General features: G+C 35.7%; 3 protein-coding genes across 3 annotated transcripts in view; 2 read left to right on the plus strand and 1 right to left on the minus strand.

The window, feature by feature from the left end:
• The window catches only part of LOC142337224 (uncharacterized), a 644,691-nt gene that overhangs the window by 512,064 nt on the left and 117,002 nt on the right, over positions 1–15,625 (plus strand). The gene's annotated exons all lie outside the window — the stretch shown is intronic.
• The window catches only part of LOC142347848 (uncharacterized), a 42,609-nt gene that overhangs the window by 9,017 nt on the left and 17,967 nt on the right, over positions 1–15,625 (minus strand). The window contains exons 4-6 of the mRNA XM_075398985.1: positions 11,463–11,589; positions 8,570–8,697; positions 7,695–7,948 (exon numbers count right to left, since the gene is read on the minus strand). Of these exons, the coding sequence (XP_075255100.1) occupies positions 7,695–7,948; positions 8,570–8,697; positions 11,463–11,589 (509 nt within the window). The remainder of the gene's footprint in view (positions 1–7,694; positions 7,949–8,569; positions 8,698–11,462; positions 11,590–15,625) is intronic.
• LOC142347844 (uncharacterized) lies at positions 535–6,826 on the plus strand. Its single transcript, XM_075398974.1, has 3 exons — positions 535–784; positions 5,527–5,737; positions 6,616–6,826. The coding sequence occupies exons 1-3, from the start codon at positions 644–646 to the stop codon at positions 6,675–6,677; spliced, it is 414 nt and encodes a 137-aa protein (XP_075255089.1). The 5' UTR covers positions 535–643; the 3' UTR covers positions 6,678–6,826.

The following is a 15,625-nucleotide window of genomic DNA, read 5'->3' on the forward strand; positions in this document are numbered from 1 at the left end:
GCACGTGAGTGTTTTAAGTGATTTCATTCGGTGTAATAAAAATATAAAGGAATTTACTCCCTCTACAATTTAAACCTCTTATGGCCCAGGACTGTTTTTTCATAACTCGAGGCCTCGGCTAGAGATTCATTACAGGCTTTATTATGACGAGAAGGACAAACATCATACACAATTATTTCGTTCACTTTATTCTTTTCTTTTCTACATTTGTATCATATAATGATGATTATTTCTATGATTAAATTAGGTGCTTTATATAATTTGGTGGCTGATAAAAAATGGTACGCCAACAATTGAATACATATTACTTGCTATCACATCTAAAAACAACACAATCGTCTGTTAACTTGCATCGTCTGCAAACAGGTTGAAAACATGCCCACTGCCTCCTGTTTTTATTCAATAAATAATAGTCTGTTCTGTGTATAGAAATAGGATTAAGTAAACGCTACGTTTAAGCTCCCAGCAATGAAAGCATAGCATATTATGCGCTGGCAAAAATATAAATTCTCAAAAGCAACACCTGTGAATTTTAAAGTAGTTTTTCCCAACGCAATTCCTAGCACTCAGTAATCTCACTTATTCATGAACAACTTTCAACATCTTCGTAGCTTCAAGTTATAGTTTACACACAGAGCAGACCATGTACAAGGACCAATTACGTATGTCGGGCATTTGGGCTTTTCTGGTGTTTGTGGCGATGCAGTGCATGGAAATCGCTGGAGCTGCGGATAAAAATGCGTGGGTTGATATTCCCTTCATTTTGACATATTCACCAAATTACGTAAGTTATAATAAGGCTGTGATATGCTGTAATTGTCAAACCATTCTCTATAAAGTTATAAACTATAAGAAAAATTTCGTTTCAAAAATAAGAATGAATTAGTTTTGGAAAGATTTTCGAGTAACTACACGGGTTGCGGTTTCAGGACCAAGCGATGTCTGATTAAATGATCCTGGGTGTCAAATTGATTTAATGTAATAACCGAAATAAGAGCTACTTTTCCATGGTGGTTCCCATGTCAAGGTCACGTTCAAAATTGATTATACTCCGACCATCCTAGTCCATAAAAAACTATGAGCAGACTTGAGTTTTTTTCAAATCGGTTTGTGGGCTATGACCATGTAGAACCATACTTTGTGTGTTTTTTCATCTCGCTTACAATTAAGCTCCCGTTTTTGGTCTGTTCATTTCATTTGGCGTATTTTTGTCTCATTCCAAGTCACTTCTGATCCGAATTCGCACTAAAAGCTAACAGATTGCTAAGCACTGAAAAACGCTAAAAAATAACAAAAACTTAAAAAGCAGGAGATACAATATTCCAATAGAAAGCAATGGCAAATATAGATTTCTAGACCACTTCGGGCCCGCTCGCTCCGCCAGCTATTTATTTCACTTCGTTTTCTAGAAACCTATATGTACCATATTTACATAGATTAAAAGACAAAAGTTTAACAGACGGAAGGTTTGGGGTTCAATTCCCATCAACATACGCATTCTACAATTTAATGTATTTTTTACGTTATTATGTGATTTTTGAAGGGTATTTTTTTTTAATTTTGGTAAAATATCGTGATTTAAAGAGTAAAATTTCTGGTGAAAAATGTGATTTATAAGAAGAAAAATTTTATAGTAATGGCAAATATAGAATTATAGAAAGCGAAGTGAAGTGAGCGGAAGTGGCGTAGCGAATGGAGCCGACGTGGTCTAGAATCCTATATTTATCATTACTATTGAGAAATTTACTGAATCAAGCTGTTTATGGTCAAAAGTATGGCTCGTTGACGGTCATTTATGATCAAATTTCTGCTAACTCAAGTTGTTTATAATCATAAATTAGCTCGATCTAAATCAGCCGCGATCACATTCCGACTTGTTCAAAATTGCTGAAGCAAACTTTAGGCGATCCGCTCAACCGAGTAATTTCGAAAGCGCCCAACATATCCATCCTCATAGTTCGATTTTGATGGAGTCTTTCTATTGGTAAATTCGAGCGGATACTTCAAATCTGGCAATGCTCACTCAATATGCTAAAAATGGTGGCACAAGGTTCTGATCAGTGGGCAAATTTTTTTTTAAAAAATGGTCTGATCAGAGGTCAAATTTTGGAACATGCCTCTGATCATAAGGTTGGAAAATAATCTGATCAGACTCTTAATGTTTGGAGCGTTATTTAGTCTGTGATCATACTGTGATCATGTTATTTAGTGATCATAGAAAAATAATTGTATTGCACAAAAACTGCACATTTTCTGGCCCAACAATGGTTTGATTAGAGGTTCCTGGTATGGTTAGCTAAAAGCTCAACGGCTGAAAGACGGCCTATTCAGTTGCAATATCTGGAAATTCATCTGGGTAACACCAGCTATGTTACTCAATGAAAAATTAAATTGTGCTAATTAATTTGTCAACATTAGATTTTCAAAATTACGATGCACAGGATATTTTAGCAATGCTGTCAAAACAACGCCTACAAATTGCAACACCTTAACCAATCTCAAACTTAGTTTTCTGTATTCAGTGTCATCAACTACATCTATATTAGATGCGATATGCCAATATTAAGAAAGCGAGTCAAGATGAACAGCAAAACCAAACAACAACAACGAACATTAATTACATCAAAAAAATTATGTCTGTTTAAAAAAAACGTAAAAGAAAAGTCAAAAGCGAGAGACAACTAGACAATAAAGAACAAAAACAGTAAATTTGAAAAATGCGCCTATTTCTTTTTTTTTAAAACAATTAATTTCAAAGTAATGAAAACGATCAGAAATCAACAAAAATATCCCCCATAGAAATACGGTAACCAGTGTTATCGATGGGAATTAAGACTTGTCGGTGTTCAATTTTTATATGGTTACAAAAAGAACAACAAATAGACAACAAACAAAAAAACAGTTAAACATTGCCAGAAAACGCTTTCGAAGCCGTAAAGCCATACTTTGGCTCTCAAAATATGTTCAATAGCACCTTCTTTGAACATCAATAATATTTTATGTGACCTATCTTTTAAGAAACCAGGTAACAAGTAGACAAAAAAGAAAAAATGGCAAATTTAGTTAATACTGGTTTTTTTTCGAAAAAAAAATTTCCGAAGTCATGAAAGCCATTAATTACAAAATGAAGTAATTAAACAAGTTTGTTTTTCTTCCAAAGGATGCCTTTGAGACTGGCAATTATCCAGAATATATCTTACGTCCACAAAAAGAACGTAAAATATGACCGAAATCAAAAATTATTTTACTTTCTTTGTGAAAAAAGAAAGTAATCGCAGCCAGTAAATTTATAACGAAATCTTTAAAAATATTAGATTCTAGGACAACAATCCCTTTGACATTTTTTCGTAGCAACAATACTGTCCTATTTGGCCTATAACTAACGAGACTAGGTCACAAATAGATAGTAATTGGAAAAAAATTTAGAAGAATTTTTTTTTTATTTTGGAAAACAATTGTTTTCAAAGTCATCAAAGTCATCAGCTATCTACTAATATCAGAATATTGGTCCATCCGTGAAAAACCAAAGAAACCGGGTCATTGTACAGCAAATTTTTGTCAAAAACATTAAACCCAGAGTCTACAGCCTTAAGGATTCTAATATCATCAATTGTGTCTTAATTTGAACGTCAATAGTGTGATAAATGAGCTGTCAGTAACGCGATAGTGTGACAAAGCTAGAAAACGTGAAAATTGGATAAAAACCTGAAAATAAAAAAAATGAAACTTAGTGGTATCAAAGCCAGAAAACCATAACTTAACGCGTAAAACCACATTTAAGACTAAATTTTAATTCATGCAAAAGAAAATGTTTTCCTTCATTGCTGACACTCAGCCAGAAGTTGACGAAATTAAAAGAAAAAGAAAGGCAAAGTTCATTAAACCAGTATTTAATTAAAAATGAAATGTTTTTAAAAGTCAAAACCATCATAAGCTTTCAAGTTAAAAAATAGATACAAAAATTTGGAGCTAATCGGGGAGCAAATTGTACCTATCACTAGTGAGCTTTGATTTGAATTGTTCTGTTATTTAATTATTATATAAAAAGATCGAATTTTTTTATAGCAAAGAACAACTGATTACTACCCGAATGTTTTTTGGCTTGTAACAGTCAGAGATTGGTCCAAAACAGGCTCTGCTAAACCTGTTCGTCCATTAAGAACACTTAATTTTTCGAATGTTATAGATATAGATATTTTGTTAGCTAAAAACCAAAAAAGCCCCTTTTTGAATCTATAAATAGCCCATTCTTGAGTCTATAAAGACTGTGTCAGAATACCCTCAATGGAAGTGGAAGTAGAAGAAGCTATCTTTGTAGTTTGCAAAGATTGTGTTAGTGGTGTTTGGGTTTAAAGAACCTTATTTCGTATTGTTTTTGATGAAGAAGTCTGAATTTTGAAGTGTTTAGCCCGAATGTTTAACAAAAAGTAAATAAAAATAGCCAGCAAAATTTGTTTGTCTTCAAAAATAAATTCAACAACACTTAAAAAATAACAAATTTTAGCAAAACTAGCAATATTTTAGTCAGAAATTCCGGAAAAAGTGAAAAAAATCAACGGAACTCACTCTATTTTCTTAAAAGTTTAAACCTCGACAACTTCCTGTAAAAAACTTTTTATTTCCATATTCTACGCTGGACAAGCTTTCTAATGATACCAGTCTCAACTCTCTACAACTCAATTTGTATCCTCGAAGTTCTTTTTTTTGCGGTTTAAAAAGGAGTGAAATTTTAAAATTGTGAACGTGATTTAATTTTTATTTTCGGCTCTCCCTTAGAGAACATGGTCAAGCTTCTTTGTTTTTTTGTTTGCCACGCTGCTGTGATTCGAATTCACAACTTTTATGAACAAAAAACAAAATTAAAATCAAGATCTACTACACCACAGCATGCATGTATCAGGCTCCTGGCATCTCCAGCAAAAGAAAAAGTGCAAATTTTTAGAAAAAAATGGAATAAGATTTCCTGACAAAACACAAACAAAACTATCTAATAGATGTTTAAAAAGCTAAAGGCACATAGTGAACCGTTTATTATTGGTATTTGTGGTGTTTTTCAAAAAAAATCATTTGAAGTATGCATTTTTTTGGTGCAATAACGTCTAATTGTTTCCATAAAAGTGAAATTATCGGCGCTTCAAAAAGTCCAAAACGTGCAATTGAACATCAAGGTAGCTATTTCTCCTTTTAGGCCTTTTTTCACTCCAGATCCATAACATCATGTTTTTTCTATGTATATGTTTTAAGTTTGAATTTTAACCTTTGAACTCTGTCAAATAATTTTTGAAACTTTCCCTCGTTTGGGCTTTATGGGACACTCTATAAGTCCCATAAAGTAGCAGCGCTATCGAATGTTTCACAGGTAAAGGCTCAAATTTAAAAAATGCCGATATTAGTACTTTTATGATCATTTGCATGCCAGGAGTTTTCGAACGTTCGTTTGCGTTGCAACTTTATGGGACTGGCTATATACTCTAGCAAAAGTGAAATGATATATAAAATGTAGATTCAACTGATTAATGTCTGTAGCACTTTATGAGTTCCCTTCGAACAATCTACACGTGCAATTACGAAGAATGCAAGATTGCGTGCGATGAGTGGCCTGCGAGGTTCATCAGTGTACTGAGGTATGACTCAGATGACCAGAACTGTGTCTGCTACGACTACCCCTACGCACAGCTCTACCACTACCTGGACAACCCTGTTCCAGATGGCACCAACACTATGTTTGCAGTCAGGAGTAAGTCAGGAATAATGTTTCAAACTTAGACACCAAAAGACGTATCATACTTTATCAAAAATTAAACAGGAAAAGACTTTATGGGTTGGATCACATCAACACTCTGATTATTTTTCTGATTTTCACTTCAACAAAAAAATGAAACTAAACAACTTACTGGGCCAAAAATGCATTAAACAACTTCTGCCCATTGCAACTTCCGCTCGTAAAAAAAACCGTACTATGTTGCCAAATTGAGCTAGCGTCTTAAGCAAAAAAAAAGAAACTGGAGTTCGTGATTCTACATATGTTCAGGTGTTTTTTGTCTCAATCATAAGTTCATAGAACACATCAAACTCGAGGGTTTCCTGTTTTCTATTTTGCTGTGTGTTCAGAAACGCTTCCCTAAAATCCTAAAATTGTCATTGTAATTTAAAGATCAGTGTAGTCACTTTAATCTGATGCTGGTGTGAATTGCCAGCATGATCAAGACATTGACTCCCCTAAATTGACTACCTTAAGCAACCTCAACTATCTCTTCTCGATTCAATTGTAATTTGCAATTCTACGAGGCAATACCCGGCGAATACCCATGCTCGGGACAGACACATTTTTCATTTAGATACCAAAAGTCGAAGCATGTTCAATCCTTAGCGAAGCAGGGCAGTGAAAGGAATTTCTGTTATGTAGCTCTCGGTAACTGGTTAACCTAATTAGCAAAAGCACAGCAGCGAAAAACTCAGAAACCAAAAGATGTTTCCAAAAAACTGCTTGACGCACAAAAGTTAAAAGTTAACTAGTAGGAATTATCAAACTTTTAATTTTCCCTTTTTACACAATCTTTGTACTTGGGGTATCGATGTTAACAAGCTGATTAACAGCCTGTATTCTATTTTTAGAGTACCTGTCAAGAGGAATGAAACCCAAAGCGAACCAAGTGCCTCGACTGCAAGACCCGTGACCCTTGCATTTCTTCTAAATCACTGTTGCTGCAAGTAAACTCTGCAACAGATAACCGGATGTGTTTAACTGTTCATTGCGTGTCTTACATTTCTAATTCTTCTAGATTGCTTACTGTACGTGTGCTAGTTGGATTGAGTTTTGAATAAGAAAAACTCAGAAGCAACTTCTCAGTTTGCCACCACAGAAATCAAATTGGGATTCTTTTAGCCAATTTACCCGGATTAGTATGCTAAAAACGTTCTAGGGTATTACTCTTCCTTATTGGTTAGGATGAAAGCGAAACCGTATGATAAATTGTAAAATGAGAAAATCCAACAACAACTGATTTAATTGCAAAAATTTCAAAATGCAAACCCGCCTAGAATGGGGCTTTGACTCTAGTTCAAGCTATTATAGTTCTTACTAATGATGGTCGCAGTTCAAAGAGAAAAACATGGACAAATTCTTGGGGGAGGTGACAACGGGCTAAATAATGAAAAGTATAAATCTGACGAACTTAAAAATTCACAACAACGAGAAGATTGCGCAATAATATAGCCGCATCCGCTTTGTAACTATTTATATCTCGGGATAATCAGAACTTAGTACTACTGTGGGATCAACAGCTTTGCTTCTTAAGATTGTATCAGGTAAACTGATGTGACTAATTTGGTCACATATTAAAAGTTTGAAGGACAACTCCTTTATGTTGAATTGAAATAATCGTCAGTGTTACCCGGCAATGGGCGTTGCGACAAAATACCCACTGTTTTGCCGCATATTTTGCCTCATTGTCAAAATTATCAGAAAGACTGTCAAAAACATAACGTATAAGCGAAACAATTGCTAAATATTGTCATTTTTGGCAATGGGTAGAATGAGAAGTAACCTTAAACTAATTATCAGGAACTAATAATAGTTTCTAATTAGTTTTATTAATATGTTATTTTTTGGCATTGGGTAAAATGTCGCGTAACTGTTTAATGCTTGTCAGAGTATAATCTGTACCAAAATCTCTATCAACTCATTATCTAACCATTCTGAGTACAATTTTGATGGCCACAAAAACAACAGTCAATATTGCCATGCAGAGTAGAGCATAGAATGCGCCTGCCATCCACAGCCACACCCTAGAGGACCTGTGGTCGTCCTGCCACTTGTTATCCCCGAGTGACTGGTGTCCCTCATTGACAGAAGAGGAGCATGATATGTTTGAGGAGAAAGAGTGTCCGATCACTTCGACTGAGTCGTTGTCCCAGAAACAGTATCCACATCCATTCACGGGACGACCTAAAATGGCCATATCTGGCTTTCTCTACTGCCATTAGTTTTACCTGATATCATTGAACCCAATCCAATCATTTCACCGCACATACACCATTGTGGCTTCAACAGACTGCCCAACATGACATAAATCCTTTTCCCTTCGATGCTGCAAAACTGTGCATGTAAGCTGTACTTTTCCCCAAAATAGGAATCTGAATAAACTAATGTTTCTCAATCTGCTATTACAAAGGAAACTTTTTGTATCTTTATCTCGAAAAGTATAAGAATGGAGCTAAATTTTCAATAGATTGAACCAGCTGTTGAGCCAGGTTTATGTCCTAAACCCAAGTTACCTCTGATTACGCAATCTTGGGTCACAACGGGGAGGGGGTGGGGAAAATACACGGTCACAGAAGTGATAAGCTCGCACAAAGGCTAATTTTGCTCAAAATTCTGGACAAAGGTCACAAAAGGCTCTCATCTAAGGGTAAAGTCTAAAATTGAGATCAGAAGCAAACACATTCAAGACAAAAGGGTAAAGTCTAAAATTGAGATCAGAAGCAAACACATTCAAGACAAAAAGACATACTCTTCCTAATCTAACTTATAAAACTCTTTGAGGTCAAATGCCAAGTTTCATAGTACCAATGTATCCGATTATTTTATTGGCGTATGGCACTATGGCCTGGATAACAGCTGTTCCCCAGACTATCACGTGAGTCACCAGCTGGTACTTCCACGTAGGTTCAAATGCATCCACATCTTTAGCCATTCTAAACACACCACCATTATCACAACAAACAAACACATCGTAATGCTTATTAATTAACTCATGATTTCAGGCACAGGAAGAACAAAAACCTGACTAACTCGCATAAGTTAGTTATCTTATTAATTAAATCTAGTACTACATATGCTGTAACCATGGATTTAAAGTAGCCGTCAATTTTTATAGTCACGTGAAAAAAAAAGCAGAGCATCAAAATTCTAACCTCAAAAATTCAACATTTTTTCCTGAAAGTTAATCAAAGCCGAAAATAGTATTTACAGACTAAACTCATCAAAAGATGTATACTCTGGTTTGATTCTGCAAAGACTTCAAAGAAAACCTTAGAATACTCTGAAACAGCACTGATTTGGCTTTTTACTATTGGTATATGGTGAATCAGTACTTTTACTATGGCACTAGGTTCCGGGGTAGTACTGAGAAGTCTATATACAATACCTCTCAAAATCTAAACAGATATTTTAGGACAATTTTTCAGATCTCAACTAGCTAAACACGAATTCAAAAAACTTTTATTGAAAATTGTTATCGAGCGAAAAATCCATCATACTAAAATTGATCTGGTTCTAAACTGTGAACTTCTTTTTCGGGTCAGTAACGATCGCACAATATAACTATTTAGTATCGCCAGATGACTCGCCTTATCAACTTTGGATGTAAACCCATTTTCATTTCAACCAATTTGCAGTGAGATTGAAAGAGGTTGCAATTGAAACTTTCAAACAAGACGAAGAAAAGTTTGAATGGTCCAGCCAGTCGACTTTTTTCTTCAGCCGAACTAGAGGAACTCAATTGAGTGAAATCAACTCGCCGACTGTCATAAACATTCTCGAAGTACAAACTTTTAACATCTTGTTTGATAAATTGAAAACCATACCTAGGAGGTTCTCAAAATTTCGAACATTTTCAAAATGTAGAGACAATTAGATTACTGTTCTTGATTATACTTGGAAAAAACATCAATGGTTGGTCGAATTATGGCCTTAGTTTCTCGGATCAGCGGTAAAATGGTTACTCATGTTGCAAAAAAATGTTTCAAGGTTGTCTTCAGTTTTGAGAACAGCAAACAACTGGATCTAGGAAATTAACCCCCACAGAAAAAAAAAAACAAAAATTTAGATACGAAATAAACCCCAAAAGAAATCAACCCTCACGGGCATTAACCCCCATTTTAAATTTGGATTTTGATCGTCATAATTTGTTCGGTTGTGATAGTTTCATACAAAGTCCGAAGGACGGCTAAAGCATGGCCACGGCTCGAATGGCCTGGCCAAACGCGTTATATGTGCAACTCGTAAAATTCAAGTCGGCGCTTTATATCCGTGCGGGTTTAATTCCGTGTGGGGTTTATATCCGTATGGATTTTTCCCGTTTGGGTTCATTTTAGTGTGGGTTGAGTTCCGTGTGGGATTATTTCCGCATGGGTTTATTTCCGTGGGTGTTTATTTCCGTGTGGGTTTATTTCTGTGTGGGTTTATTTCCGTGTGGGTTTATTTCCACAGATTTTTTTCCGTGTTGGTTTATTTTTGTGTAGATTTATTTCCGTGTGGGTTTTTTTCCGTTTGGATTTGATTCTGTGTTGATTTATATCCGTGTGGGTTTATTTCCGTGTAGGTTTATTTCTGTGGGGGGTTTATTTCCGTTGGGGTTTATTTCACCGATGGTTTATTTCTGTATGGTTTATTTTCGTGGAGGGTTTATTTTGGTTTGGGTGTATTTCCGCGTGCAATTTTGTCCGTGGGTGTTTATTTCCGTATGGGTTTATTTCCGCGTGGGTTAATTTAAGTGTGGGTTAATTTCCGTGTGGGTTTATTTCGATTTAGTTTTATTTCCTTGTGGGTTTATTTGCGTGTGGGTTTATATCCGTGGGGGTTTATTTCCGTGTGGGCTTATTTTCATGTGGGTTTGTTTCCGTGTGGTTTCATTTGCGTGTGGGTTTACTTACCTGTTGGTTTATTTCCGTGGGGGTTTATTTCCATCTGGGTTCATATCCGTGTGGGTTTACAGCCCTGTGGGTTTATTTCCGTGGGGGTTTATTTCCATGTGGGTTTATTTCCGTATGGGTTTATTTCCGTTGGGGTTTGTTTCCTATCCGTATTAAGGTTGTTTTGTAATTGTTTTTTTTTCGAAACCCCGAACAGCTAGTGTAGATTTCGGGGAACAACAATTTTTGAGCCTTTATTGTCTAAGAAGGGCAATTGCTTTACAGCTAGATTTAAGTATTCTCAGTTTAAGTACCTACCAAAACTCAAACAATTCTCCAGTTTTCGTTAGGATGTCAATTAAAGAAGCAAAAACGAAGCAACATAAATAAACAACATAATAAACAACGTAATTAAAAGCATTTCTTTCAGTGAACAAGGCATTCTCTACAACTTTTACCACCGATAAGTGCTATAACTTAGATTTCAACTTTGTTATATGTCCACAAAACGCAGATTAGAACGGATTCAGATTAATACTTGTTTTTTAAGATCACGAGAGCAAAAATTGTTTTTATCTAAAAAGGAATTAAAACTGATGGAGAACAGATGATCACTATTCTATCCAAAACATTTCATCCTATTTCTATCTTGGATTGAAAAGTATCAGTTTTGATGTCTAATTGATGTATTTTTTATTTTGTGGAATTGACCTATTTTTTCTTGTCTTCCTTTTTGCTTTAAAAAATTTGGCGAAAATAATGAAAAAAATCCTTTTTGTCTGGGTACCCTACATCTCTTGTTCTCCTTTTATACTTTGGTCGTTTACCTGTATATTTGTATGAATATGACGACAGTCCATGCACAGAGACTGCTGTATCCAAAGTTGATTAGGAGACCCGTGAAAAGACACTGCTGCTCTGAGAACCGACAATTCTCGGATACCAAGTCTTTCTCTGCAATACAAGGTACAAAAATTTAATTTGAATTCCGTAGTTAGACATCTTTATATAGAATTTTAATTAATCACAAAATTCTCATCGGTTCAAACAATGAACAAATCAAATATTCATTTGGAACACATTTTCAACCTGCAATCCACGCAATTGGTTTTCAGTGCCAACAAATATGTTGAAAGTTTTTTATTGCTGTTTTGGTTTCAATGTTGACCTTATTTGGACTAAAAACTACCTTCTCAACTCCCGTCAGTAATGAACGTTATTCTAATTAGTGTCCTGGATGTTTTTGAAAGACCCTCGAGATATTTAATAGCGAGTGGCCGAAACAAAAAGCCTCTTCCTCAAAAACGGATTTCATGTACGCCATACTTCTGTTCTTTCGCTAATCCAAGAGCATTATCAGCTTTTGAAGCAGCATTTGCAAATAAGTTGGGTTGCATCGATGAAGTCATAGTCACATCAAAATTAGTTGAACCAAGTGCTTTCCAAGATTGGACTTGAAAAATGCCCACCGTAGGTGTCTTTCTGCTACAGAAGTTTAAAATTACAACAGAGCAAGCTGATAAATTTCAATCGGGATTTTTATCATGCGTCGTTACTGCAACACTACGACCGTGGTAAGAAAACCCGGTGACCGTGAAAGTCTTCTATCCCTGTCATTTCTTCCGTGCGAAATATCTAATTCTGGTGAAAACGTTTTTTAAACTCAAGGACGCCGAATTGAACCTGAGACATAGAATCTAAAATAATCTTGACACATACACAATTTTTGAATGAAACGTGTGGTTTTGCTTGCATAAATCAGCAGCTCGACAAAATTATATTGTTCTAATGCTTTTGATAACTTTTTTTTTCATTTAGGTATTTTTTTCTAGTTGCGGAACCCTGCTAGAGGCATTAAAAAGTGTTTGTCACATTTTTAAACAGTTGATTTCTAAAAATATTTTAAGCTGCCTAAGATAGGGTATTTTTCGAGAAGTCTTAAATTTTTATATACCCATTTTTGTATCTAAATTTATAAAAGATTGGTTGTCTGATGTTCCGATAGTTGTTAGTTACAGGTGAAATTGATCTGCTGAAGTGGTCGCAACAGAAAAGATGCTATTGAAATAACTCCTGATGAATTCACTTCGAAGTTTTTGTTTGAATCTCGGTGAGCTACGCAGCTTCTTTGGATGATGAACACTTTGTGTGATTTCATCAGAGTCATTTAGGTTAAAGTTTTGATACACGTGTAATTCTAAGTAAAACAATTATTGGCAGTTCACTCTTTCAGATTTGTTATACTCATTCACAAGGAGTATAGTCAATTGAATCGCAAATGGCCTTGCAAGTACTGAGTTAGGCACTTGCGTCGCGAATGGCAGGTTTAGTTGTTACTTTCAACTAAATTATTTCTAGATTGGGCAATCGCGGTGCGATTGACTCTAACTGAACTACTCAGTTAAAACGAGAAGTATTTTGCAAGGATTAAATTAAACTGAGCGTTAGCGCTGCAAATTGGAGAATGAAAGTTAAATGATAATACAGATTATGAAAGAAAGTTTGTTCAGGTTTTAATCATACATAAAGGAAGCAAAGTTTGATTTGTTTACAACGTGAATGAATATATATCCGGTACAGACAAGATGAACAGACTTAACTGCTAAAAATGGGAGGAAGTATATAGCACTGAACTAAAATTGGCATTCGCCCTTCAAAAGTAACTTACAACAATAAATTAGTTTAAAATACGGATATGGATACATGAAGGGTATCCATTACCGTATGACATTTCCCCCTCTTGGGGAAAAATTAATTTACTAGATTAAAATCAGAAAATTAATAAATATTCACTGGTTAGTAAGTAATAAAATATTAAATAATAGATAGAATAAAAGTTTGTGAAAGTTTTCTTATCGAAGATCACTCGCTGTCGCTATTTTCGGCATTTTCAGCCTGGAGAACTGTCATCTCCCTTGGTTGGTTTAGCGAGTACTCATCTCCTTCATTTGACCCTCCCGCAATGCCAGTGTCTTGGTAATCAGTAAACCTTCTGTATTACGGACTTTTTCGACAATTGTTTGCGATTTATGAGATTTCTTTTTCAGTGTCCTTTTGCTTTTTCTAATGGAAGACGTATCCGAATCCGATGTATCACTGACCGTGATTTTGCGTTTTGAAGTCTTCCGCAATATGGGTGTAGGTTGTTTTTGAGCTGAAGAGGTTGTTTGTGTTCCAGATGGCCCTGCTATATCCGACGATACCACTTGCGGCGCGATTGGACTGAAATTTAATATTTGTGTAAGGTCGGGTCGATTTTTGAATGCCTCATCGTATTTCGGGTTTCTTTTTGGTACTCTCATCTTCAATGATCTTGCGACATTGCTAGCTGTAGATATACAGGATCGTGCCGACGAAACGACACTTACATCGTCTGTGTTTTTTCTGTTTCGCTTTATCTTTTTCTCTCCAGTATTTTTTCGAAAAAGGTCTGTTTTATGTTCTTGAATTTTTTGTTCTAGAGTTTTTTCGTTTAGTTTCTTTGGGCGTCGATCTATGTACTGTGCTAAAGTTGTTTCCCGTTCCGCTCGCGTTCCAAATTTTGCGATGTCAGAGTTCCTGACCCGTACTTCAGGTTTGGAAGGTTCTTTGATGACACTCGTCGTTGGGCTTATTTTGCACACTGTACTGCCAGGTGCTAATACTTCGTAGAGGCCGTCCAAGTTTTTCTTTTGGCGCTGGTTCTCATGTATTTTGCGGGCCAATTTCACTTGTACGCTTCGTTCGGAGCAAGGAATTGCACGGTGGATGACATCTGGCTTTAGAAAACGATCTTCCCCGTCTTTCCTTTTCTCTTGTTCTGTTCGTGTGCGAGTACTTGCGGCGCAAATGACTCGTTCTATTTCTGTGTCAGAACAAAGAGCTGTATCCGCCCACTGTTCATCAGTAAGATAGGAACGACCCGGGATTGTATCCTCGTCTAAATAATAATTAATTATTGCATTATAGTTGAGATTTTTACTATCAGATTTAGTTGTAACATTTGATGTAGGTGTGTTACATTTTCTACCGAAATGTGCCTCAAAGGGCGTGGTTGTGATTGTTTTTTGTTTTGATATTCGGAGTTGTTGTATTATTGCTTTAAGTGAATTTTCTAAATTAAATTTTTTATTTAATTGTGATTTCATGCAAGATAATTGTCGTTTTATTGTTTGAATGATACGTTCTACTAATCCGATTGCTCTATGGTCATTTGCAGGTGCATAAATAGGTGTAATATTATTTTCGGTACAGAATGTTTCAAACTTTTTTCCTGTAAAACATCTAGCTTGATCTAATCTAATAGTTCTAGGTACTCCATGATGATATATGTAATTATTTAAGAATTTGATTACATTTGGACCTGATGAGTTATTTACTATTTCTGCTGTGGGATATTTAGAGTATCTATCTATACTAGTAAGAAAATATTGTTCTATTCCTTTCTCATTTAAAATTGGGCCACCAAAATCTAATTGTATTTCGTCATTTGGTTCACTACATTTAGGTAGAGGCGTCCATTTGCGGTGCGAAATCACTGATTTTAGATTCTTACCAATATCCGTGCAAGCTTTGCACTCACTGGCCTTTGCCAGAATGTCTCTGTGAATGTAGGGCCACCAGATATTTTGAGCTAAGGAAAGCATAGCAAAACTGCCTGGATGTGTGGAGTGTATGTCCTCCAACACCGCATCTTTAATGGATTTTGGGATCGCAATTCTTTCATCTAGACAGACACACCCGTCCTTCACGCTAAGATCTCTCCAATATGAAGAGAGATAGGGACTGATTTCTTGTAGACGTTCTGCATCATTTCGAAGTACACAGTCCCGTACTTCTTTCAATATCGCGTCTTTTCCAGTGAGTATTGCTAGAAATTTCCTACTGAACACCTTATTGAGGGTCTCGGTGAACATTATGTCCTCAGCTTCGTCTATCATACTAACAGTTGGGGTTTCAGTATGGGTTGTTGCGTTTGATTCAGGAGTTGAAGGTGTTGTGTCGGAGAACG

Source organism: Convolutriloba macropyga, chromosome 1 (genome assembly GCF_964194025.1).
Source record: "Convolutriloba macropyga chromosome 1, txConMacr16.3, whole genome shotgun sequence".
Classification (NCBI taxonomy): domain Eukaryota; kingdom Metazoa; phylum Xenacoelomorpha; order Acoela; family Convolutidae; genus Convolutriloba; species Convolutriloba macropyga.

Bases quoted from the DNA above. Each gene is read 5' to 3' on its own strand.
- LOC142347844 (XM_075398974.1), top strand. From the start codon at position 644: ATGTACAAGGACCAATTACGTATGTCGGGCATTTGGGCTTTTCTGGTG. The intron at 785-5,526 runs GTAAGTTATAAT...TAATGTCTGTAG, and splicing joins TGACATATTCACCAAATTAC to CACTTTATGAGTTCCCTTCG. The intron at 5,738-6,615 runs GTAAGTCAGGAA...TTCTATTTTTAG, and splicing joins CACTATGTTTGCAGTCAGGA to AGTACCTGTCAAGAGGAATG.